General features: G+C 61.9%; 1 protein-coding gene across 1 annotated transcript; it reads right to left on the bottom strand.

Moving 5' to 3' along the window:
- Positions 1–4,623: 4,623 nt before the first annotated feature.
- Positions 4,624–22,751, bottom strand: ATP8B3 (ATPase phospholipid transporting 8B3). The gene is made up of 29 exons (XM_034998193.1): positions 22,657–22,751; positions 21,819–21,877; positions 21,162–21,253; positions 20,660–20,773; positions 19,615–19,713; positions 19,330–19,391; positions 18,917–18,989; positions 18,750–18,820; positions 18,341–18,423; positions 16,886–17,044; positions 16,573–16,661; positions 15,901–16,091; positions 15,359–15,829; positions 14,908–15,014; positions 14,774–14,805; positions 14,523–14,679; positions 13,916–14,104; positions 13,726–13,838; positions 11,930–12,094; positions 11,664–11,775; positions 10,734–10,809; positions 10,336–10,453; positions 9,730–10,114; positions 9,427–9,650; positions 7,507–7,590; positions 7,112–7,351; positions 6,775–6,913; positions 6,382–6,509; positions 4,624–5,316 (listed from the first exon to the last, which is right to left on the bottom strand). Exons 1-29 carry the CDS (start codon positions 22,743–22,745, stop codon positions 4,624–4,626), a joined length of 4,614 nt encoding a protein of 1,537 aa, XP_034854084.1. The 5' UTR covers positions 22,746–22,751.
- Between the last annotated feature and the right edge of the window lie 2,925 nt (positions 22,752–25,676).

Below are 25,676 nucleotides of genomic sequence, written 5' to 3'. Positions count from 1 at the left end.
GCCCTCGCGCCCCCCCGCCCCGCCCCGCCCCGCCCCGCCCCGCCCCGCCGGCCCGGTCCCGCCCCGGGGGGGGGGCGCTGGCGGGGTGCAGCCCGTCCCCCCCAGCCCAGTGCACAAGAAGGGCCCCTCCTCCCCACCCCGTCCCCTCCAGGCCAAAGGGAGCCCTCCGCCCCCCAGAGGGGAGGGGGTGGCAGAAGGGGCTCCCCGCCTCCCTCCGTTCAGGACGCCCAGAGGGCCTCGGGCAAAAGCAGGGCTCCCGCGTCGTCCCCGAAAGCGGGTCAAGAAGCACATACTAGAAAGATAAACCGGGTATTAGAAGGAATTTTGAGAATAACCCCTCCTTCGCCAGCCCCCGCCCCCACGGAGGGAGGCCGGAGGAGCCCTCCTCCCCAGCGGTCCCCCTCTTCCAAAGTCGCCAAAACCCCCCGTCGGGCTGGGGGTCCTTGCAGCGCCCCACCCGCACCAAGACCAGCCCCCTCCGCCGGCAGAACCGCCCCACAGCCGAGAACCCAGCTGCCCCCCGGCCACCAGGGTTCCTTGTGCCAAGAATCGCCTGCCTTAACGTCTGGGGAGGGGTCGCAGCGGAGCCGGCCGGCGCCCCCAGGCGGGCAGCCTCCCCCAGCCCGCCCCAGACTGGAGGGGGCGGCAAGCTCGAACATGCGGGTACATTCCAGACGCCTCCTTCCCGGCGCCCCCTGTCAGTTCACTTTACCTTTAGGCACCTTGATGACACACAGGGAGAGACAGACCCCGGGAAACAGAAAAAACAAACCCAAAAAACCATCCAGATTCCACGAGGAGAAACCAGCACAGAGAGAGCGTGGGAGCCCACCCGGAATCCCTGCGAGCTGGGGCCATGGCGTGGCCACCTGCGTGGAACCTTCTGGAACTCACCCACCACCTCCCAGCGCTCAGGGCTGCCGCGCTGGGCCTGAAGGGGAGGCAGGCGGCGAGCCTGTGCTTGCAACTCTCTCTCCAAAGGGATAAAGAAGATGCTGAAGAAGGTGGAATATGCTTGCTCCATTTTTTGCCAAAAAAATTGACGAGGGAGAAGGAAGGGTCAGAAATGAAGATGAGCACCCCCCACAGCCCCCTGCTCGTCTCTCTTCCCTTCCTGGTGACCTCCAAGGTGACCTCCAAGGCTGGCCGGCAGCTGGATCCTGAGAACCCCCCCCCCACGGTTCAAGATCTGGAGGCTAGAAGGAAACTCACCCCCCCAAACCCCGCCCATCCACTGCCTCCCAGGGAGGTAGTCACCCCCTCCCTCCTTGAGAATGCAAAAGACATTTCTAGTGAAATGCCCCTCCCCCTCCCCCAGGTAAAGGCTACCTCACTCAAACGTTCTTGTCTGTGATTGGATAAATCACGCCTGATACCAAAGATTCCCCCCAAGGACCTGTGCTGGATGCTGGAATTCCCTCGCCTGGGACCAGGTGTGGCCCAGGGCCTGCCCGGCCCTGCCCTCCAGGTGTGCCCTGCTCCTCAGCAACGACAGAGAGAGAGAGAGAGAGACAGAGAGAGAGAGGGAAGGAGGGAGAAGAGAGAGAGAGAGGAGGGAGGGGTGGGAGGGACAGAGAGAGTGAGAGAGAGAGGGAGAGAGGAAGAGAGAGACAGGGAGAGAGAGAGGGAGAAGTGAAGGAGAGGGAGGGAGAGAGGATACTGAGGTCGATGAGTGCCTTTTTCTGGAACCAAAGATGTGTGTGAAATGTTCTCTTGTCCTTATCGACTCGCTATTCTCCCAGCTTTTTAAGCAACCAATCTGAGTGATGCTTCTAGAACCTTTGGGTGTTGGGGCAGAATCCTAAGAGTTCCTGTTCCCGCTCAGCAACCAACCCCCCCCACCCCCCCACACACGCCCTGCTGTCCTTTCTGGGGTGGTCCTGGGCGCTGGAGTCTGGGTGGCCAGACCCCTTCCTTCCACCTCTCACTGTCACGTGGTCCCATTGGACAGGGTGCCTGCTTGCAGGGGACAGGGCTTCTGGGACACCCCGTGCTGGGTAAGTCACTTGCTCTTCCCAGCATTTAAGGTCCAAGGATCAGAGACCAGAGGTCTCTGTTCTGTCCCCTGATGGATAGTTAGGAATTGGCTTGGGACCGTTCTGGTTGTGGAACTTTCTAGCTATGGTGACCTGCCACCAGATCGGGTCAAGCACGACCAGCCCGGGTCACAGAGGCATCCCTGGATTCCGGGGTCCCTTTCAAACACTCACACACACACACACCAGCTCCAGTCCAGCCCTTCCAGGGGCCCTGACCCCCAGGCCCGCCCAGTGCCCCCCAGCGCCCCCCCCCGGCCCCACCCCGCTCTCCCTGACACCCAGCTGGTTGTCACATACCAAAGACCATTCTCCACGCAGGGAATGACACCTCCAGCACAGCGCTCCTTCGAGCCTTTGACAATTTTCTCTGAAATACCTCAAAATATTTAATGTATAGTTTATGTGATAAAAAAAAAAATCCTTAGCTAGTTTTTGGAATACGTGACTTGAAGCTTTATACCGTTAAATTATAATTTTGCAGATGATGGTATGTCATTTCTTTGAAGAGTTCCGTGGGAGACATATTGAATGTCAGGGCAGTGACACCGGGTGGTCAGAGGCCAAGGGCACGGCAGCGGGGGCGAGAGGTGGGGAGCGCGGGACCGGCGTTTACAGATTTCTTACTCAAACGAGTCCTTTAGGAAAGACAGGAAGAGAGAGAGAATGTACCTTTCTGTTCTCTGGCGTGTTCTGTTCCTCGTTTTTTGGAGTCATGTCTTATAAGAGTATTTATTATTCTATGTGTTCTGTGTTCAAATGTAATTTAAGAAAAAAAAGTAAGAAAAATCAAAAAAAAAAAAAAGACAATGGAATTTGATTTGATGCATGACTAATGTACTAGGTGGGTGGGGTGGGGGGTGGGGTGGGACAGGCCGGGTCAGAGCCCCGGGGTTCCGTGTCGCATGGTTGTGTTTCATGCCTGAGTTCCGTCGGTGCTCCTTCTCCCTGCTCTGTGTTCCTTCCCCCGCTTTCTAAGGATCTGTGTCCGGCGGGAGGGGGATGAGGCCTCCGGCTGCCAGGAAGGTGGAGGAGGCCGCAGGGCCTCCGCACCCAGACCCAGACCCAGACTCCGCACCCAGACCCCCCGGTGCCCACACACCACCTGCCTGTGCCAACCGGGTGGGGGATCCTGGGCCTCCTGCTCCTGGTTCTTGGGTGCAAGTGGGTGTCGCTGCCACCTCGGACCCTCCACCCCCACCCAGCTGGTTTCACACGAGCATGAATTCCCAAGTGTCTTGTTCAGAGGAGAGAGACAATCAGCCAATTCGAGTCTTGTCGCCCAGGGTGGTGGGGGCCAGGGTGTACCCCAACTTCCCGAGATCCCAAGGGCCCTCCTGAGACACCCCCATCCCCAGGCAGGCACTCAGCCAGGCTCCACCCATACCCTCAGCCTCCCTGGCCCTGGGCTGGATGTGAGTTACCCTTTGGCCTGGGATGTAGGGGGGGGGGTGCACATCTGTGGAGCCCTCCCTCCCAGCCCATGTCAGGACCCTAGAGAACAGAGAGCTCCCCAAAACTATCCATGAAAGGGGGCTCTGGGGCAGTATCCCCACCTCTGACTGCACTTCTGCTGAGCTCCCACTAGTGGGAGCTTCCAAGACTGGCCCCAGGAAGGGGGGGGTTGGGGTAGTAGAAGGAGCCCCTCACCCTTAAGGAAGGAGGACCCAGACTGGAGGGCGGGTGGGGGGAGGGGAGGGGGGAGGCATGTTCCAGGACCTCCCCCCCCCATCCAGCCCAGCACTGCCTGGGATTTGGGCCATTCCACTTCTGGAACCAAAGCAGTGTGAGCCGCACCAGCCCCCCCAGATCCCTGGGCTCCCTGCTGTGGCCCTGGCATGCCCCCCAAGGGCTGGTCTTTGGGGGGATTCTCTGCAGCCAGGGATGAGGGAGGGCCACGTCGCCGTGTGGCCCTGAGTGTTTAACCAAGACTAAACACTAGGGCTGCTTTCTGGGGAGACACCCCTCCCAAATGCTAGAGGGCACAGAAGCCCTCGCCTTCCCACCCTCAGGTGACAGGCTTAAAAGTTAAAAAAAAAAAAAAAAATCGTCATTGTTAACCATTGCTGTGCTGGATTTGTTTTGTTTTTCTCCAATAAATTATTTTCTACTCATTCACCTGGACTTGTGTGCTGGCGGAAGGGGGGCGGGGCAGGGGGGCAGGAATGGGGCGCCGGGAGGCGAGGGGAGTCGCCTGGAGCGGAAGGTGGCTCCTTTGAGGCGAAGCCACCGGGGCAGCGTGGTTGGGGACGAGGCTGCAGGGCCCAGGGCTGGACCTGACCTCGTGCCCCGGGAGGGCCCCCGGGAGACCCCGGGAGCGCCCCGGGAGACCCCGGGAGCCGGCGCGGGCTGGAGAAGGGCTGGGGGCCGGGCCGGGGGCTCTTCCTGCAAATCCCCCGCCCGGTCACTAGAGGTCAGTGTGTGGGTTTCTAAAGCGAGGGCAGCCCTAGTTTGGGAAAGAAGGAGCCTCGAGGAGCCCGGGCGGAAGGCGGACCCTGGTTTATTCGCCAAAGAGGAGGACGCCGAGCCTCGTCTTCCGGGGGCGCCCCGTGCGAGCAGGTGCACGGCCCCGGGGCACCGGCGGCCGCTACAGGGACCACAGCCTCCTCCCCGGGCGGGAGGGCGCGTCCGCCGAGGACGCTCCCGGGGCGGGGGGTGCGGGCGGCCCCACGGCCGGGAGCGCCTGGCTGCGCGGCGGCGCCGTGCCCTCCGCGGGCGGCTGCTGCCACTTCTGCCGGCCGCAGGGCCGGCTCCTCCAGGAACGGAGCGCGGCCCTCCACGCCGCCCGCTTGTCCTCCGGCGGCGCCGGCTGGCTCTGCCCCGACGGCTGGCCCCAGGGCTGCGCCGCGCTCCCCGAAGGCAGCGGCTCCCGGAGGGACCCGGACGGCCAGTTCTCGGGGGCAGCCGGGCGTTGGACGGAGGAGCACGGCCTGCCCGCCGTGGCCGTCGAGCTCACCGCGCAGACCGGCGACGTCTCCCCCGAGGCCGCCTTGCCCTGGTGCTGGTGCCTCTTCTTCCCCAGCAGGGACAGCTTCCTGGAGAACCGGAACGACTCCTGCATGCCCGGGGACAGCTCTTCTTCCGACGGGATTGTTTGGTCAGCCAGCATGTCGCTGCTGACCCCCGGCGCCTTCCGCAGAATGGTGCCCTGAGTGATGAGGTCCGCGTAGCCCTCGCGGTGGGAGAAGGCATAGCTGGAGCGCCGGCCGCGCGACCCCCGGTGCAGGTAACGCCCGGGCTCCCCCGGGATCATCTCCTCGCTCGGGGCCTCCTCCTCCTGCTGCAGAGCAGAGGAGAGCCAAGGTCACCAGGCTCCCCCGGCGCCCCGCTGGCTGCTCTCGGCTCACCTGCCCCCAGCGGGCACCACTCAGAGCCCTACTTGGCCACCACCGACTGACCCTTCCCTACCGGAGTTGAGCCAATTAAGAGTCCTTTCTGAGACTGATTTTGGACCAACCCATGAGTCCTTCCCCGGGACCTAACCCCGACCAGCCACCAGGGGCCTTGGGTGCCCTCTGGTGGCAAAGCCCGGCCAGGCGCACCTGGACAGCCATGTGTCCTGCGGCGGGGCAGAAGGTGGCAGGTTTCTGGCCATGTCTTGGTCCATTATTCCAGTCAATTCTAGGGCCCATCCCAGCTGCAACCCTCCCTTCTAGATTTGGGTTTTTTCATTGTAGTAGAATATGCATAACACAAAATGTACCATATTAATCATCTCTAAGTGCACAGCTCAGCGTCATGAAGCACACTCACCCTGTCCTGCGAGCACCCCCACCCTCCGTCTCCAGAACGTTCCATCTCCCCACACGGAGACTCTGTCCCCGTGAAGCACGGACTCCCCACCCGCTGCCCCAGCCCTGGCTCCCACCCTCTCCTCTCTGTCTGTGTGGACGGGACTCCTCTGGGGACGTCCTGGGAGTGGGGTCCTGCAGGATGTGTCCTTCTGGGTCTGGCTCCTCTCGCTGAGCCCGGTATCCCCAAGGTCCCTCCACGTCGTGGCAGGTGCCGGGGTCCCTTCCTTCCTGAGGCTGGAGCGTGTTCCCGCGTGGGGATGGACCGCACTGTGTTTACCGGTTCATCCTTCAATGGACACTTGGGGTGCTTCTAAGTCCCTTCGCTTCCCTAAACCATTCCCAAATTGCTCCGTCATCTGGACCCCCAAGCCCCGAACATCTGGGGGTGGATCCTGGGGCCTGTTATTTGGTCCCCCTGAGGGCACTGGGTGTGTGCCGGGGTCTCCATTCCTCCCCCCCCCCCAGGCCTGTGTCTTGGAGTTTCTGCTCCCTGCGCAGGCTCTGGCTGAGGGGGTCCCAGGAGTGTGCGATGGGGACCCCAGCCCCCTCACCTTGGGGCCTGCCTTCTTGAGGGCTTGGCAAATGACACGCAGGGCCAGTGTGGGCAGGGTGTTTAGTGACACATTCAGCAGGACGACCAGCAGGATGGAGGGGTGTGACAGCACGTTACGGTCAGCATCTAGTGACGGGTCAGGGTCACAGCCCGGCCCCAGGTGGAGCCTCCCCAGAGCCTGCTGGGTGACCCCTCCTCCTGACACCCGACCTCCCACCTCTCCCTCTGCCCCCAGGACACCTTTGTGCAGATGCCCAGAAGGCTCCAACCCCCCTGCATGGCACCCCTGCACAGCTGAGAACACAGAGGCTCGGAGGGGGCACCGCGGGCACTCGGGTGTGGATACACCCCTCTCCGGGGCCCGCCACCCCGCTCCCTGCTGGGGGCTCACACAGAAATGGGAAGTTCTTGGGTGAGATTTGGAAGAGCCAGAAACTCTGGCTGGCCCAAGTTGCAACCACGTAGAAGCAGAGACTGAGGAAAATGGCCAGCACGGACAGGACCGTCCAGTACCTGATGATGAGTATGACCTGAAAAGGGGAGGGAGGATTAGGCCAGTGTGGTGCCAGGAACCCCGGGGCAGGGCTCCATGGGAGTGGGTGGGGGCTGAGTCTCCAGGGTCCACAAAGGCCACCTAAGGCCCCGTGGCAGGGTCACTGAGCGGGGACACCTCAGTGGCTCGTGTCCAAGGCCCCCCTGGGGTGCGACAGGCTGGCGGCCCTGCCTACCTCCATGGTGATGGACAGCAGGCTTGACATGGCCACAACCACAGCGAAAGACTGATAATCGCTGAAGCTGACAGGCCCGGCCAAGTCGTGGCTGACCCACAGGGTCACGAAGAAGTTGACCAGGGAGGTGACTGTGCCGTGGGCGAGGGCCTGGAGAAAGACCCAGTAGTTAAAGAGCTCGTCCTTCTGGCCTGCGATATACAGCTCAGGCAGCTCCAGGCTCCGCTCGGCACTCACGTCCTGGGGGTGGGGCATGGGGGGCAGTGGCAGGCTCTTGGAACCAGGTGGGGAGTTGGGGACAGCCCCACCCCCGTGCCAGGCCCCCCGGAGGGAACTGCAGGGCAGACATGGGAGCATCTCCAGGGAAGGAGGAGACAGGGCCTGGATCTGCTCACCTGCTCAAAGAGACCAATGTAGAGAACGGGGAGTGTGCTGTAGAACAGGTTGAAGAGGGCCAGGAACCAGCCTTCATACAGAGGCTGGTGGGGAGGAGACGGAGGGGGGACACGGTCAGCCTTCAGCCGGCCAGTGGCCAGAGAGAGAAACAAGTCTTTACCCAAGGAGACCCGCCCAAACTAGCTGGACCCCTGGGGAGGCTTCCAGGTGAGCTGGGAGGTCAAGTTATAATGAAGGTTGGCGCTAAACCAGGGTTGGGCTACATGAGGCTTGATGAAGGCTGGAAGATAAAAGGCAGAGAGGAAAAGCGGGGTCCAATTATTGCAAAACTGCACCTCTGAGTCCTTGTTTTAATGGGATGGCTTCGATGTAGAAATACAGGAGGGAAAATGGCTAGAGGATGTGGGGGGTTTGGGTCATTTTAGGTTCAGGGGGATCACTATGTGGAAGAGCCCTCATGGACAAGTAGCTCTCCTGATGATGAATCCAACCCAGTTAACAGAACATGAGCATCAGCTCTGAAAACCACCTTATGTGCATTCTGGTATTGAACAAAAAAAAGTTAAAAATAAGAAATTTTACAAGAATGAAGTTTCTCGCTGTTGGAGAAAAGACTCACAAATGAGTACATGGAAAAGGCTAAGCTGAGCCTTGTCCCGTGGGACTGGAATCAGCTGGACTGCTGTGAACTCATAGTTTTTAATATACACAAACATAGAGACGAGGCTGGACAGATTCGGATAAGACAGATACAGTGTGTGTCTCTACAGGGTCAATACGTGTACACTTTGCAGCTCTTGTCAACTGAGAGAGGGATCCGCCAGCATCCCAGTCCCTGCAAGCACACCTAGCACTTAGAGCTTGGTGTCTAACTACCAAGAGCCAGGACTCCTTACAGGAATGGCTGATTCCAGAGCTGCAGCAGGGGAAATACAAAACGAGCGTGGAGCCTCCTACAGCACCAGAAAGTGGGGGTGTACTCAGAGAAGGGCAGGCACATGTCAAAGGGACAAATCAGGGACAATCTGAGCAAAAAGTATACAGTAAAATAAATACCCATGAGTCTACACCGATAGAAGTAAATACTGAATAAATAAATAGAGGAGAAGCAACAGTTCTTCCAGTTAACAAATGTGGGGGGTGGGAAACAAAACAAAACACCTAAACGCTGTCCTGCGAAGATCCAGAACAAAACAGGAAGCCTGCTTTCAACACTGTTATTCAACATTGCACTGGAAGTCCTAGCCAGAGCAATTAGGAAAGAAAAAGAAATAAATGCTATTCAAATAGAAAAGGAAGAAGTAAACCTATCTCTATTTGCAGAGGACATAATTCTATATGCAGAAAAATCCCAAAAGGATCCACAAGAAAGCTACTAGAGCCAATAAACAGATTCAGCAAAGTTACAGGGCACAGACCGGAAATCAAAAACTCACTCGTGTTTCTATACACCAGCAAGGAACAATCCCCAAAGCAAATTAAGAAAACAATTCCACTTACAGAAACATCTGAAAAATATCTATAAATAAAAAGTAAACTGAACAAACAATATATATTTATCTAGGGTGCCTCTGTAAAGCTCCCCCTCAAACCCCTGGGTTTCAGTGACAGGGAGCTCACTCCCTCTCACAGCTGGCTCTTCGCAGACGATTTCCTTCCGCAGGGAAAAATCAGTGCCTGGGACCCTTCTAAAGCTCAAGAGAGCACCTCTCATCTTCGCCATGATACTGCCTAGAGTCCCTGAGTCAGGGACCCAGCCCCCACCCTCTTCCCTTCTCTGGGCTCCTAGCTCTCCCCTCTTGCCCGCTAGAAGGATGGACATCGGCGCATCCGTCCTGCCCTCACTTCAGAGCTCCAGTTTGCCAAATATCCCTGAGAAGGGAGTGGCCGCCGCGCGGCGGAGGTTATGGAAAGCACACCTGGGCGGAGAAGCCGCTGTAGAAGGCGAACCAGATCTGGACCATCATGCAGGCCACCGTCTTGTAGATGAAGTACCGCAGGAACTTGCAGACGCGCATGTAGGCCCAGCGCCCGTGCACCAGTAGCAGCCGCTTCAGGAAGCAGAACTGGGCCAGCACGTAGTCGCTGTTCTGCACCGCCTGCGTGCCCTCCTGACCCGCCAGCCCCACGCCGATGTCCGCAGCTGCGGGGGACACGCAGCCTGTCAGCCCGGGGCGCCCCCAGCCAGCTGCCCCGCCCCTCGCCTGCTGCCTACCACCCACTCTTGATCATGTTGACGTCGTTGGCGCCGTCCCCGATGGCCAGGGTCACCACGCGCTGGTATTTCTTGACCAGCGCCACGATCAAGGCCTTCTGCTTGGGCGTCACCCGGCAGCAGATGACCGCTTGGCACTGGGAGGCCAGCTCCACGAAGGCCCGCTCCCGCCGCACGTCGGGGCTCTCGCTGGTGTTGGAGTCGGTGACCTGGGGCGCCAAGCCCGTGCTCCTCAGCTGGATGCCGAGGGTCCGCCACAGCAGGGATATGCGCCGCGCCCGCAGGAAGTCCGTCCTCTGCTCGTCGGGCTCCTGCCAGGACTCGTCCGCGTCCCTGTTCACCTTGTGGACCAGCGCTCGGGGCTCCTTGCGCAGGGACAGCAGCAGCTGGTCCTGGCCACCGGGGGCAGGGGGCGCATCACTCTGTGTGCACGCCTCCGCTCCGGGAGCGCCCCAGCCGGCCCCTCCTCCCGGGCCTCGCGTCCCAGCGCCAGGCTGGACTTGACCGCGACCCTCCCTTGCTCTGGCCCCGCCGAGAACCATCTCTTTGCTGCTCCTCCCAGCCCCCTCCCCAGTACCAGGGGCTCTGCCGGCGGCCCTGAGCGGACACTGACCAGGAACTCCCCGCTAATGACCATGGCCATCTTGACCTGTGGCAGGAACCGCTTCTTCCGACGGCCCTCGCCACCCCGCACGTTGTTGCTGGTCTCCCAGTAGGCTTCCAGGATGCGACTGTGGGGGCCCAGCGGGGGCTCAGCTGCGCCGGCGAGCACAGGCTTCCCTCCACCCCCTTCCCGGCTGGACCTGGCCCCCACCCCCCGTGGGAGTCCAGCCAGGCAGAGACTAAGGGCCCTCTGCAGACCCCGGGAGCCACTCTTGGGCCACGGGTGCGACGCCCGCCCCCCGCCCCTCCCCCCCCTTACACGATCTCCTTCTCCAGAATGAGCATGGGTGCAACCCCCGCCCCTCCCCTCCCCCGACCCCCTCCCCCGTCCCGCCCCTCCCCCCTTACACTATCTCCTTCTCCTCCAGAATGAGCATGCTCTCCGAGAGCAGGTGGCACGCAAAACCGATGTTCACCGCTGTCTCTGCAAACCAGCCCGGTTCAACACAGCGGCAGTCCCGCCCCCCGCGGGGGCCACACCCACCCTGCGGGGTAGACCCAGGCCCCCACAATCACATCAGCATGCCCCGCGCCCTGGCCATGAGGATTGGGTCAGAATAAGGCACGTGACTCGGACCAGCCAATGACAGCCAGCCCTGATTTTTTTGGCGGCAGCTCTGAGCAAAAGGGCCCCCACTTTGGTCCTCTGGCCAGCGAGGCTCTTGGAGGAAGGGCGTCTGGTGGCCACGGCCAAGGGGTCATTGGACATGGCATGCCTAGGCCCCATGCGCACTTCTGAGAACCCACAAAAATGACTTCATTTCTTTTAAAATCGGAAGAAAAAAAAGAAAAAAGATAATCCAGCTTGGATATTTGTCAGCTGCAAATGTCATTTTAAGTATTTTGTGTGTATACGCCTGGTGCGCACGTAAGTCCTAACGCAGCCCTGCTGGCACACACGGCCAGGGGGCCCCAAAGAACCCGCAGGGGAAAGGAGGAGATTCGGGGCTCGCAGGACCCAAGTCCCTGGGCAACCTCCAGCATGCGCCCCAGAGTTCTCGGAGCCCTGCTTGGCCCATCTATCACACAGGCGTAACAAGGGCCAAACGCTCAGGAAGTGCTCAGCACAGTGCCAACCCACCCCAAGGAGGTGTCGGGGGGCGGGGAGACCCCAGCATTTTGAATGGTTCCCATTTCTCCCCTCCCGGGACAAGGTGGAAGGCAATGCCGAGCCCAGGCACATGGGACAGGCTGTTGGTGGCGCAACAGGCAGGTGAGGAGCTCTCTCCCACCCATCCCCCTTCTCTCTGCGCTGGGCGTGGCCGCCCTGGGACCCACCTTGCTTATCCCCTGTGAGTACCCACACTTTGATACTCCCCTGCTTGAGACACTTGATCGTGTCGCAGACGCCGTCCTGGAGTCTGTCCTCAATGGCCGTGACTCCCAGCAGCTGGGGGGTGGGGTGCAGGGGGCAGGAGGCAGACTGAGTGGGGACTCGGCTCCCTGGCGGGGGGGGTGCAGGGGGCAGGAGGCAGACTGAGTGGGGACTCGGCTCCCTGGCAGGGGGGGGGTGCCGGGGCCCCGGCCCTCCAGGCTCTGCACACCTGGAGGCCCTGCTCCATCTCCTCGTACACCTGGTGCAGGGCGTGGGCCCGGTTCTGCAGCAGGATGCCGGCCTCCTGGTGCCGCTGACACCACTCCTGATACACATCCTCGTCCACCTCCTTATAGGCCAGGCACAGGGTCCGCAGGGTCTGCTCAGCAAAGGACTGGCGGCAAGGGGCCGGGTGGGTGGGCCCTGGCACCACCCTGTCACCAAACACCCTGCCTCCCTGACACTCCTCCAGCCCTTCTCCCTGCTTGGGTCCCCCAAACCTTGACCCCTGACCACCGCCTAGGCCCCCCCCCCCCCGCCCATGCTCGGCTCTGTCTGGCCTCCACACCTCTGCCCCTGCCCTTCCTCCTGCCAGGAACACCTCCCTTGGCTTCGCATGGCAACTTCTAGCTGTTCCAAAGACCCTCCCTTCCCCAGTCAGGGCCCCTGCAGCCCCGGACCCTCCCTCTGGTCCCTCGACTTAGGAATGTCTGGACCCCACACTCTGCCTCACTTCTCGAGGGGCCTCTTGGGGATGGGGCGGGAACAGGAAGGATCATGTGGGACTCCGTCTCCAGGCCCCCCAGGAGAACACCCGCTCACCTCTGGGACACCCCAAGGAAGGTACTCCTCATGGCTCCTTACTTTCTGCCTACCCACTCCCCACCCTGCCCCAGGTTTTCTGCCCCAGTGGGCAGCCCCAGGTCTCGCTTTTGTTCTTGACTGGAGGTGGGTCTGAAAGGCCGGGCTTGGGCACAACAGGGGTTCCTTGCACATCCGAAGAACCAGACAGGCCTTCGCTGCTCTTGTGCCTCAGTTTACCTATTTGTTCTACAAGGCAGTTGAGCCAAGCCATCTTGCCGAGCTCCTGGGCTCCGTGTCATTATTCTGTATGCATTTCCCCAGCTCAGAGTCACAGATCAGAGGCCGGCCCCCCAACTCCCTCCTCCAGCAGAGTTCCACACCACCCCCCACTCCCAGCAGAGCAGGGCACTATGGGAAGCTCCAAGTGGAGGGACGCAGGACTTTCTTTCCATAAACACCCCCATTGGCCCCTGGGCTAGGTGATGCTGGAGACCTAGCAAAGCCCTTAGGAAGCCCTATAGGGTCAGGGCTGGGCCAGAGTGAGGACGCCGGACATGACATGACAGCCCTATGTTATGGCTGGGGCAGGAAAATCTCCTTGGAGGTGATCTTGCATCTGAGGCTTGAGGACTAGAAGATCCTGAGTGACAGAGTGGAGGAAGGCATTCCAAGCAGAGGGGTTATATGTGCAAAGGTCTTGAGGCATCATCTGAGCATGGGGCAAATTGCAAGCCAGAAATTGGGGTCCTGGGAAATCCCCTGGGGGCAAGGAGATACCAGGCTAGAGAGACCAGTAGGAGACAGACAGATAGAGCCTCAACAGCTGGGTGGAGGAGTTTGGGTGCCACCCATGGAGCAAAAGACTTGAGGCAAGGAGGGCTGAGCATGTCTTAAAACCCAGGCCTGGCTAGGAGAAGGGGGGCAGTGTCCAGGGCCAAAGTCCAACCACAGGGTGTCCTTGTGTGACTTAGAAAAAGATGTCTCCTCTGGACAGATACAGCTTAGAGTTCAGCTCCTTCCCAGCCGTGTGTGTTGGTGTGTGTGTGCGCACGTGCGCAGACACGGGGGGTTGTGCAGTGCACAACCTGGACAACTGTACACGGCCAGCCTTGGTGCGTGCCCTTTCTCTGCGCACTCTCCTCCTCTTCCCCCTCTCCCTGTCCCTGTGCCCTCACCTCCTGCCCCCTGCCCCCCACAGCCTCTCCTCCCACAGGGACTCACAGCCAAGGCCTCCTCTGTGGTCCACTCTTTCATGCCTTTCTTGCGCAAGCGTTCAAAGATGACCACGTCAGCGCCCTTGGTGTAGAGGTAGATGGAGCCCTCGGGGTTGCGGACTGCAGAGGGAGAGGCCTGGCTGCCCATATGCTCTACCCTGCCGGCCCACCACACTCTCCCTTGCATGGACACTTACCCAGCACTGACATGCGCTTGCGTATGCTGTTGAAGTCCATCATGGCCAAGACCTGGTACACCCGTTCCTCCCCCAGCTCCATCACCGTGATGCTGTCCTGTGTGCGCGCCAGGAACACGTAGCCGAAATTCCGGGCTGCCGTGACCAGCGCCTCCTCATCGGGGGATGCGGCCTGGTACACCAGCTGGTCTGGTCAGAGAGGGAACCACGGGGTGGGAGGGCGCCTTCCCTGGAGCTTGCCCTCCATCAGGACCCGCCACTCATCTATGGCAGGTCCCACGTCCGTCTCCAGAGCACAGGGGAGGAAATGGGCCCAGTGGACAGTCAGCAGACGTTTACGGGACGGTGGTCTCCTGGGCTGGTATGACCTCTCAGCCCCGTAAAAGAAGGGGGGTGCTTGGGCCCCGGTCTGAAGGGCCTCTCCCTCCCAGCAAGAACAGATCTCGAGTCACAGGCCTGGACACCCCGAGATCCAGAAGAGGCAGGGCTTGGGACAGTGAGAGGAGCCCTGGTGATGGGGCTGGGCAGTCTCTAAGGCCAGGGGAGCATGTCAGGGGCCCCGGGGCCTGAGCACCCTCCCAGGCGGGGAGAGGGTGGCCGCACTCACTGTCCTTCTCCTGCACCATCACGGTGTGGCAGATGGCCAGCAGGCGCCAAAACTCCCGCACCATCTTGTCCTCATTGTCCCGAACAGCGCACATGAGCTTCGCATTTCGGTAAAGAAACTTCCCATCGGCAAATTTGTTCCAGAGGTAGGGGTTCTCCTGTGTGGTGGGGTGAGGGGCAGGTGGGTTGTGGGCGCGTCCCTGATCGCCCCTGCCCCCCACCGTCCAGCACTGCAGGGTGCCAAGGGCTCACCTTACGTGGGGTCTCCTCCTCTTCATCCGGGCCTGGGGAAAGACCCCCTCCCATCAGGCCTCAGCTCTCCTGGACCCACGGGGATCCCACAGCCCCCGATCCCCACTGTCAGGCTTCCTGGGGCCACTGGATACAGCGGACAAGCTGGGCCTGGGGCTCTGGACCCGATACCCCAAGCAACCAAGGACCCCCCGCCTCAGCTCTGCCTTCCGCAAAGGAGGCCAAGAGGCAGCCACAGCTCCTGGGGGTCCCAGGGACAGCCAAGGGCAGAAGGCAGCCTCACGGAGCGTGTACTGTGTTTGATCTCTTCAAGGTTCTCTTCTTACAACTTGGACTTCGCTGCCTACTTTGGAAAAATTGGTGGTTCCACATAAAAACCTGGGTCCTCAGCCCTTCTAGAAACATCAGAAGACCCGGCTGGGGGTAGATGCTGTTCGCCACAGACCCCGCTGCTCCCTATCGCCCCTCGGGCCTGGGCTGAGGGTGGGGTGGAGTTTCCAGGAGGGCATGGGCCCGTTCCTGTCTCCCCCAGACCACCCGGGCGGGCCCTCTCTCACCTCCTGGTCTCCACGTGCCCTAGTTTACGACAAGGACGGATGAGGCCCCGCCCACCACTGTTCCTGGTCTCTGAGCTGACAGTGGCTTTCCGGTTTCCAAACGACTGGGAGGAAACCGAGAAAGACTTCTCTCGTGACACCTGGAAATGCTGGTGAGTGTCCACGCGGAAGGTTTGTTTGTGAAAACCCGAAGAAGAGTCCTGTCCCGCCGTGGGGCAGGTGTGAGGACAGCGGACGCCGGCCCGGAGGCAGGGCAGACTCCTGGGCGCTGCAGGGGGCAGGGGACCCACCGTAGATGACACCCCCGATGCAGCATTTCTTGAAGGTCATGACGTTCTGGGTGAGGGTGCCGGTCTTGTCTGAGAAGATGTACTCCACCTGGCCCAGCTGGTCGTTGAGGCTAGTGCTGCGTGCCTTGGCGGGCTCGTCCCGCGGCGCAGAATACATGTGCACATCCCAGTTGATGAACATGCTGTTCCCCAGGTAGATGAATTCGACCCTGCAACGCACGCCGGTCACGCCCGATCCCCCCACTCTGACAGAAGGGCGGGGGTGGGTGGCCTGACTCACATGATGAACATGGCCATGGGCACCATGACGCTCAGCAGGATGAGGAAGCCCCAGAAGATGAGGAAGGTCTCGGTGGCCACGCTGTGCAGGTCCTTGGAGGGCACGTAGTGGTGCTTGGCCTTGAACTCCTTCACCTTGAACCAGAAGCCGAAGCTCAGTGCCAGGGAGATCAGCACCAGGGACACGAAGATCTGCGGGGAGGGAGGGTGGCGGTGGAGCAGGCGCAGGTAGGGAGCCCCGGGCGGCACACGGACACGCCGGGGACCCACCAGCAGGGCCGTGAGGATGGCCCCCTCCCCAGCCAGCCCTGTCCACGGGCCCAGCAGAGGGGGCTGGGGGCCAGGGGGGCCTGCAGGTGGCTCTCATGAGGCCTTGTGGCTGCTATTAAATTATTATTACGATAACTTCAAAGGAGATAAAGTTAATTAAGCCAAAAGTTAAGGACCATTAACTGTCAGTGGAAGGGAGGCAAGCATTTCATTGCCTCCTGCACATCTGGAGAACATCCAGATCAACATTTACTTCCTAAGGACATTCCTACTTGACTGTTGCCTCACAGGAAGACTCTGGCCCACAGGCCTGTCCTGGGATCAGGCTGTGCAGCCCGCACAGCGGGGGCGTCCCCTCCCCCCCCCGCCCCCTCCCCAGGCGCCCAGGGCAGGGGCCCCTCACCAGCATCACCAGCCTGTTTATCAGATGGTCTATCTTGGTTCTCTTCAGATGGATCTTGCCGCAGTTCTTCATGATCTTGGTGTCGAAACCTGCAGGGTTTGCGTCCACTCACCCCTGCGCCCGTCCATCTGCTCGCCCCCCCTCCCCCTCCAGCTGCCCCCACGTCCGTCCACCTACATCCAGCACCCTGCACATGACACTCCCTTCTCCAGCCGCAATGAGGGTGCTTGCTGGCTCTGCCGGGCCTGGCCGGGGACCTCCTGCCCATGACTGCGGAGCCCCCACCGCCCCCCGCACACCCCAGTGGCCGTACCAGCATAGATGACCATCCCGTAGCAGGTGTCCGTGTTCCGGACCCTGCAGCCCCGCAGAAGCACGTTGCCGCTGTCCAGGGGGTGCTTCCTGCCGCCCCACTCCAAGCACCCCACAAAGTGGTGCATCCGGCTGTTGGGCTCCTCACACACCACCTTGCCTGTGGGCCAGGGGGCGGTCAGGGAGCCACCCAAGCAGGGGGCCACCGTCACGGGGCCTGCACCGGCCCACACTCGCCCCACTGGCCTCACGGCTCCTCAGACAAGCCCTCCCCGCGGAGCCCCCTGCTCATGGGTATGACCCCGGCACGTCACTGGGCCTGGTGTCACTGATGTCTGTGAGCTCCGTGGGAGAAGGCGCCAGCCTCGTCTCAGTCACACTGAGGCCCCAGAGCCCAGCCCCGCCCCTGGCATACAGTAGGTGCTCAGGAAACCTTTGAGGAGGGGAAGAAGGAAAGGACACCTACATCCAGCACCCTGCCACCACAGGGGACAAATGCAGGGCACTCTTCTGCCACCACCTGCAGTGAGTGGGTATCTCCAGCCCCACTTCTTTTGAGAAACTACACTCGGGGTCACAGGCTGGCCCGGGGCAGGGTCAAAATGACAATGAGGTGTGGGCTGGGGCCCTGGGAGGGAGCAAGCCGGGGGGCCACAGGCCTGCTCCAGCTCCGAGAGCCTGGGTTTGTCCTCAGTGTAGAAATGGCAGGCCTGGCGGGGGGGCAGGGGAGCCAAGGGGCAAGCCCGCTCCTGCCGTCACCTCTCCAACCCCGGCTCCTCCTCTGAAAGATGGGCCACGCCTTGCAGGAGCCCTGCCTGGGGCAGCCGGGGCAGGTGGGGGCCTAGAGGGAGGTGTCCGGACTGGTGCAGCCACCCTCCACACAAGCCAGCCTTGTCCCTGGATATCGTGACAGACAGGCAACCAGCCCAGGACACAGATTCTGCTCCAGGACCCACTGGAGTGATGTGCCTTTGCCACAAGCCAGGAAAAAAATCAAGCATCCCCTGGCTGGGGCACGACGAACACCAACTGTGTCCACAGCTACGGAATGTCTTGCTTTCCAGGCAGAAAATAAGAAACGTCAAGGACTCCCTGTCCCGTGGGCTTTGCCACCGCACGTAGGTCGTGAGCCCACGTCCACAGACTGCCTTTTCGATTAAACAGCCAAACGTGTTTGGCTTTCAGCAGCCGTGCGTTACAAGTAAGACGTAATGCCCGATAAAATGCTGCCCTTCGTACTGTTGACAACAGGGAACGGCCCAGCGCTTACGTCGTTTGAGAGGACGAGAAACAGGCCCAGGGCAAGCCCACCTCTTAAAGGCCGTCCTGGCCCCCAACGCCCCCTAGACACCCCATAACCGTCCCCCAAGCCCAGCAAGGTGGGGAAATTTTGCACCCACTGCACAGAGGGGCAGATGGAGGCCCAGGAGGGGCAAACGGGTCTGCTGCCTCTCACCTTGGAAGGAAGCCATGTTCCTTATATTGGTCAGCTCGAGGTGGGTGACCAGCGGGGCCTGCCTGAACTTCAAGTTGGTCTCCCTGGTGATGAGATGGGGAGCTAAGCACCTACTGTGTACCACCTGCCAACCAGGAGGCTGAGGCCCAGAGGGCAGGGCCTTGCCTCACTTCCCGCGTTCAGCGTGGCCGCACGCGGAGCACACCGGGGCCTCCAGGAAGGTCGGCGTGAAGGGGGGTCCCTTGCTCGGGGCTAATCTTACTGGCCCTGCCGGCTTGCAGGCGCCCCACGAGTGTTCATGGGGCGAATGACCAGAATGTCCAAGTGGGCTCGCTGTGCCGACTCTCCGGCCCTTGGGGAAGGTCTTGCACCCAGAGCCCCAAACCCCTAGTGATGAGCCCCTGCTCACCCATCAATGTCTGCGGTCTCCACGTAGCACAGACTGCTGGGCTCGGTGCTGGCCAGCAAAAGCAGGTCGGCCTGGGGTGGGGAGGGGGTCACGAGGAAACAGCACTGTCAGGGGGCAAGAGGCAACGGAGCAGGGAGCTGCCCTCCCCCTGGAGCCCACCCACTCACCGGGACGATGTTGTCTCTGTGCAGACACACCAGGTCTCCCACTCGCAGGTTCGCCCATTTCTTCCACAGGAAGCTGCGGTGGTGGGGGCGGTGGCGGGTGTGAGAGGGGGCCCCTCCACGCCCAGCCTTGGCCACCCCCAGCTCAAAGAGCAGGGCTTCCCACCGGCAGCTGCCCGCCCCCAGTCCTGCCAGAGGGCCGGCCTTCACTGACCCCCCACTACCTGGTCCCTTCCAGGCCCTCCCCCCTCACCCCTTTAGACCCTCAGCCTCCGCCCCCACCGCAGGGCCCATCCCAGGCTTGATAGACAGTAGCCACTTAGGAAGGGCAGGCCGGGTCCCATGGGACTCAACCAGGTACTCCTCCCTGTCGCACCCCCCTCCCCCGCCACCGCCCTCGGGGTCACGGGCCTCACCTCTTCCCCACCAGGATCTGGCACGGCCTGTTGTTGACGATCCTGTCACTTCTGTGTCGCCCCTGGGCTGACGGGGGGCGGGGGGGGCGGGTCAGAGGGACGGCCCCACCCCCAGCCAGGCCCCCAGGCCCCCCAGGTAAGGGCTCAGGTGCAGAGCAAGCCGTCCACACGGGCGTCTGTCCAGAGCGCGCGGCGTCAGCAGCAGGAGGCAGATTCTGCTTCCACCCGTGTGAGTGCCCTCCCCCCACACCCGCCCCCACGCCACACACCCCCAACCACACTTACGATGTCATCCACCAGGTCTCGGGTGGCCCGGATGATGAGGAGGCCCATGAGCGGGGCAAAGAGACTGAACCAGGGCAGCGTGGAGATCTCGGGGAAACCCTGACGTGGCGGGTGGGTCATGCCAGTCCGTCCCCCAGGCACCACCCTGACCGCCTCCCCCTGCCCTCCCACCAAGCACCCCCAGCCTTCCAACCTGGCTTCCTGGGTCCACCTGCTGACCACCTCAGCCCAGGGCCAAACCTCAGGACTGGTCCTTCTCCAGAACTTCTCCCCAGCACACTCCTCCTCCCCTCCATGCCCAGCTCCCATGTCACCTCCTCCAGGAAGCCCTCTCAGCCCAAGCTGTTCCCTCCTCGGGGCCTTCACGCTCACTGTTCCCCTCCCAGTAACCCTGCTCCTCCCCATCAGCTCCTCCAGTGGCCCATAGACCAGCCTGGGTGGGGAGTCCTTGTCCCCATCACTGGTGCCCACCACGTGGTGTGATGTCACCTCACCAGTCCCCAAGCCACCTGAAAACAGGTGTCAAGGTCACTGCCAGGTCCCCGATGCCTAGCATAGGACCCGCATGCAGTAGGTGCTCAATAAGTTTTTATTGGATCTTTATTCAGAACAGAATGAGATGCTGGGTGAGGGTCAGGGTGCTCTGGAAACTGCCCCCCCCCCCGCCCTGCTGAGAGAGGGAGGTGCCCATGCCCAGACCACCCAGGCAGTGGGAAGTGGCCCGGCAGGTTCTGAGAACATGCTCTTGACCCCTGCTTCCTCCTTGCCCTCTGGGGTCAGCTCCTTGGACCTGAATGAGCCGTGCATGCACCTTCATCATTCAACATACATTGAGCACCCCTCTGTGCCAGGCCCCGCCCTGGGCAGCAGGGCCCCAGCGATGAGTGTGGGAGCCAGACATTGACCCACTAAGCACCCAGACAAGAGCACAGTTAAACTGCCCTGGGTCTACAGAACCCTGGGGCAAGGGGTGTCAGGGAGGGCCCCTGGAGAAGGCAACGTGAGCGGGGGGCTGACCCCTGGGGCTGCCCCCACCCTGCCACACCTGGAGAATGATGATAAAAAGGAAGTAGAGGTTGGAGATGCGGCAGAACTGCCCACACAGGTTCAAGGGCAAGAAGGAGAAGACGTTGTACTTGGCAGTGTAGATGACATTGCTCTGGAATGAAAGCCGGCACGGCATTGCAGCCCAGGCCAGGGGCCCCCCCACCTACCCTGCCTGCCCTCTGGCTGCCACCAGCATTGGCTGAACACCTGCTGAATGCAAGGTCTTGAGCCCGAGTTCACTGAGTGCCTGCTGAATGCCAAGCCTTAAGCTGGCATTTCTGAGCCCCACTGGGTGCGAAGACCCACGGGGCAGAGCCACGGCCCCTGTATTCCCTAGAGTGAGACACATGCAAGGGGTTTGGGGTCCAGCCCCATGGACGTACTGCACTTTCAAGGGTTCTCAGGAACTCGTCACAGTGCGAGGCTCCAGCCCTCAGGGTTAACGTGGGGGTGCGGGGTGCTGTGGGGGAGGCCGGCGCCGTGAGACCGGGGCTGCCCACCTTATACTTCTGCCTCTGCCAGCACAGGAAGCTCTTCTTCTTGAACTGGCTGTTGTGGGCCCTGCTGTTGGCTTTTACCTCCCAGGTGAATGCTGAAGCCAGAGTGAGCAGGGCATCGTGCAGGGCCGCGGACAAACACAGGCTAACGACACCCCAGCGGAGGGCTAATGGGCCCCCAGGGGACCCAGCACTGGGGACACTCAGTGGGCAGGGTGGGGACACTCAGCGCATGGCCAGGGAGCCGGTAAACAAACAGGATGGCCCCTGCAGCCCCGCCTCCCCCCCCCGAGCCCCCAGGAAGCTTGCCAGGAGCCAGAGGGAATCCGAGCAGTGGGCCCTGGCCTGGGCCAATCCCCAGGCTGGGCCACCCTGGGCCACCACCTAGGCTACAAGAACAGGCTCTGGGAGACCCATTTACACCCATTCAGTCTACAGAGGAGGTAAACTGAGGCCCAGGGATGGGCTCCAAGGTGATGGGCTGCAGGCCCTGAATCCCAATCCGGCATTCAGTCATCAGGTTTGGGACTATTTATAACCCAACAAGAGCCCTACACTGGGCCTGTGTGTGGGTTTGGGGGAGCCTCCTCAGTCCCCCCACCTCAGCCACTACACTTTGTGATGCCCCTTCGCCCCCTCGCCCAGACTCAGGACACGCACCTGTGTTCTTCTCCTCCTCGAGGTCCTCTCGGTAGGAGAGACTGCCCATGCTGGTGGGGCTGTGGGGAGAGGGCCCAAAGTCACACCAGGGGCCCAGCCCTTGCTGGACCATCGTCCCATCCTCTGCGCTCCTGGGGACTCACGGTCTGAGAGTGGGCCCTCTAAACTGTCACCTCCCACGACCACCAGCCACTGGCTGTGTCCTTCTCCGGGTGTCCTCAGGCCCAGTGGGGCCCAGGCCAACCCCCAAACCTACAACGGCCTCACATCCCGCAGCCCCCAAGCTAGCAACCTGCCTCGTCTTCCCGCATTAGAGCCCAACCCCTAGGAGGAAGGGTTCCCTCTCTGGCCACTGCTCCCCACCCCATCACCTCTCCCGGCATGCCCACACCCACCCCTTCCCTGGTCGTCCTGCGCCCCCTCCTGCCCCAATCCCCAGAACCACACACATGCTCAGCCCACTTAGGTGCTCCATCAGTGTTTGTTGACTGACTAAGTGGGGCCCCACGGTTATATGTTAGATCTGGAAGGGTGTATATGAGGGTCAAGCTCTTCAGAGAGGTCTGGGCGTGGTCTTGGGGCAGCTGACCGCGATGGGGAAGATGGGGGCAGACACCGCGCCTTCTACGAGCCTGGAACGCTCCCACCATCCAGCTCGTGCTTGACTGTTGCCCTCCCATGCCAGGAACTTGAGTCTAACCAGGGGACCCTCAGCAGCTCCCCATGTGACCCTCCACCCCCCCAAGCACGCAGCAGCTCCCCGCCTCCCGGAGCCCCTGAACGGCTGTTTCTTCCACCGCGAGTAGCTTTGCCCAAAGCCTGGCCGGTGCCTCCTCACCCTTCCGGTTTCAGCTCATACTTCTCAGACCATCCACGCTCGTTCAGGTGCCTCCTCTGGGCTCCCCCTCTCCCTGGAGCGTCCCCCATCCCAGGTCTGATCCCCCCTCTCTCCTCTGCTTCTCTCCCTGTCGGGGCTGCCTGCTGAAGTCAAACTTTCAGGGCTGGCCTCTGAGTCAACAGCGTCCCCAGGCCCCGAGGGGGAGGACCTGGCTCAGAGCCGGTTCCGTTGCTCCCGGGAGCCCGAGCTGGGCCAGTGCCCATTCACCAAATGAGGAAAAGTGAGGCCCGGGGTGAGCGAGGCTTAGCCAAGCGGGACCCAGAGGCCGGGGAGACCCAGCGGGGGGCGGATGGGGCCGGAGGGCAGAATCCACTCCAAGTTCGTGTGGGGGCAGAAGACGCCCCCTCCCCCAGTGCTGGCTCCCCCTGCCTCCCCACGTCCAGCTCATCAGCAGCCTCGAGCATCCGGCAGCGGCGGTGGCCAGACGCCGGAGCCCCCCTGGACGGGAGGCCTGGGTCCACAAGACCCCGGGCGCTGCGGCTCCCCCACTGGACTCCGCCCCGCGCGAACCTCCAGCGACGCCCGCCGCGGCCGCCGCGACCTCACACCCTCAGGCTGGGCGGAGGCCAGAGAGGGTGCGCGGGCGCCCGGGGACACACAGCAGCGGGAGCGCCGCCGCTCACCTGCGCGGGCCGGGCCGGGCCGGGCGGTCCGCGGGTGGCCGGGGCGGCGGACGTGGCGCAGCTGTTAGCCCGGTGCCAACCGGCCTGAAACGGGCGGCGCGGGCGCGGCGCGGGAGGGGGCGGGCCCTTCTAAAACTGGGCGGGGCCCGGGCCGCCCTGGGAGGCGGGGCGTGGCGCGGGAGGGGGCGGGCCCTTCTAAAACTGGGCGGGGCCCGGGCCGCCCTGGGGGCGGGGCCTCCTACAGCTGGGCGGGCCCGAGGGGCCGGAGGGAGCCCTGGGGGCGGGCTATGTAAATGATGGTACCGGAGGGGGCGGGGCGGCTTTGTAAGCCTGGCCGGGGCGGGGGCCGCCTGGGGACGGGGTTCTGCAAGTGGGCGGGCCCCGAGGGGCGGGCGAGGCGGGGCGGAGCCTCACGGAGAGGGCCACTTGGAGCCTGGGGCGGTCTCTGCAGTGGTGCCAGCCAGAGGACGGGCGGGCCCAGATCCAGGGTTGGGGCTTTGCAAGGAGTTGAGGGGTGTCAAGGCAGGGGTAGGCTGGGGAGGGCCAGTGGGCGGGGCCTTGCACAGCAGGCGCAGAGTACTAATGGGCCTGTAATTTAGGCGCAGGGTCTCGGTAGGGTGGATTGGACCTGGCCATGGTTGGACGGCGGGGGGGGCCAGAGTGGGGCTAGGAACACAGGAAAGCCGCACAGGCGATCACAGGTCTAAGCTGTGTGCCTGGGTTGTCCCTCACTCATCCTGTACCTGTTTAATGAGCACCTTCCTACAGGTGTAGTTTTGGGCCAGGGCTGGGGAGGACGTTACAGGAAGCCCACGAGGTTCTGGCCCGTGTGTGCTCACCCAGCGGGCGGCCAGGGCTCCAGGGGCCTTCCTGAAGGTGACAGGCGTGGGAGACAGCCATAAGGCAGGGTCATCGCCAGGCCCCAGAGGTGGGCAACTTGAGCCAGGGCGGGAGGGGCTGCTGACTCTAGGGCCTCCCTGAGTGGGGTTCAAGGGAAGGGGCAAACTCGGGAGGGCAGAAGAGATGATTGAGCGCTGTCTTTCCTATTTTCACTTTTAGAAACCGTCTGAAGTGTGGAAATTAGGAAGGTAGTTGGTACTTTCCCACCCTCACCACCCTTCCCTCTTAGTCCTGGGATCCCTCCCTCTGGCGCATTCCTGATCCAACAGACCTGGGACCTGCACCTGATTCCATGCCCCAGCCTCCCGTCTCTGCCTGGGGCCTGGAGCCCTTCACAGCAACACCTGTGAGCAAATGTTGGGTGAATGAATGAGTGGGTGATGGTGTGGTGAGGACAGCACAGAGGATGTGACCTCCACCATCAGGGCGGCAACCCCCCTACTCCTTGTTCCTCGGAAGCCTGGTCTGCACACCCTCCTTGGCCTGGGGAGGGGAGAGCAGGTAAACCTCCCATTTATTCATTCACTCAACAAACACCCAGCCCCGTCCCCGTGGTTAATGGGAAAGACCCTGGGGTGGTGGTGGTGGCGGGGGGGGGGGGGGCGCTGGCACAAATTGTTCTAATAGTCTTTAGGAGAGACTTTGCTGGGTCCGCGAACCCCATTCCCTCCCTGGGATTTGCAAAGGCCCTGCAGCCTCCAAGAGTCAGCATCTTTGGCCAGCTGAAAGCTTGCACTCCTCCTCCCGGTCTCCCTGGGGGGCTCAGTATGCTCTGGGGAGGCAGACACCACCAGAAGCACAGAAACAGGGGGCACCTGGGTGGCTCAGTCAGTGAAGGGTCCAACTCTGGATTTCAGCTCAGGTCTTGACTTCAGGGTCCTGGGATCCAAGCGCTGCGTCGGGCTCCACGCCAGGCGTGGAGCCTGCTTGAGATTCTCTCTCTCCCGCTGCCCCCTCTCCAAACAAAAACAAAAACACAGAAACCGGCCATGCCATTTATTTAGGAAACAACTACTTATTTACACAAGAGGTGGGAGAAAGTCAAACGGTCACAAGAACGTCAGGGGGACACAACAGTGGCTGGGTCAACACTCCCCCTGGAGGGCCCCCCCGGATCCAGAGGCAACCAGTCCTTGGCAGCGATGGCCCAGGACACCTTGGGGGCAGAGGCTGCTGTGTCCTCAGCCTGGGACCCTGCTCTCTGGGCCTGCAGCAGAAGCTTGACAGAGAAGCAGGGGGCCTCCTCCAGGCAGCCCTCCCTCCAGCACCTGTGTTCCTGCCTCCAGACCTAGGGCACTCGGGTACCCGCCCCTCCACGAGGTTATTTCTGGCTTCACTTCCCATTATAAATGAACTAAAGGTGGAGACCCGAGCAGCCCCGGCCCTTCCACCCCAAGAGGCACCGTAATTCACAAAGCCGCCAATTCCATCGCTGGG

The sequence above is a fragment of the Mirounga leonina genome, unplaced genomic scaffold, assembly GCF_011800145.1.
Source record: "Mirounga leonina isolate KUSES-001 unplaced genomic scaffold, KU_Mleo_1.0 Mir_94, whole genome shotgun sequence".
Taxonomy (NCBI): domain Eukaryota; kingdom Metazoa; phylum Chordata; class Mammalia; order Carnivora; family Phocidae; genus Mirounga; species Mirounga leonina.
The sequence above is the reverse complement of the archived record's forward strand: the minus strand, read 5'-3'. Positions and strand labels throughout refer to the sequence as shown.

Bases quoted from the DNA above. Each gene is read 5' to 3' on its own strand.
- ATP8B3 (XM_034998193.1), bottom strand. From the start codon at position 22,745: ATGGGGGACGCTCCAGGGAGAGGGGGAGCCCAGAGGAGGCACCTGAAC. The intron at 17,045-18,340 runs GTGAGAGGCAGC...CCTGGCCCACAG, and splicing joins GAACATGGCTTCCTTCCAAG to GCAAGGTGGTGTGTGAGGAG. The intron at 14,680-14,773 runs GTGAGCCCTTGG...CCCACCACACAG, and splicing joins AGGAGGAGACCCCACGTAAG to GAGAACCCCTACCTCTGGAA.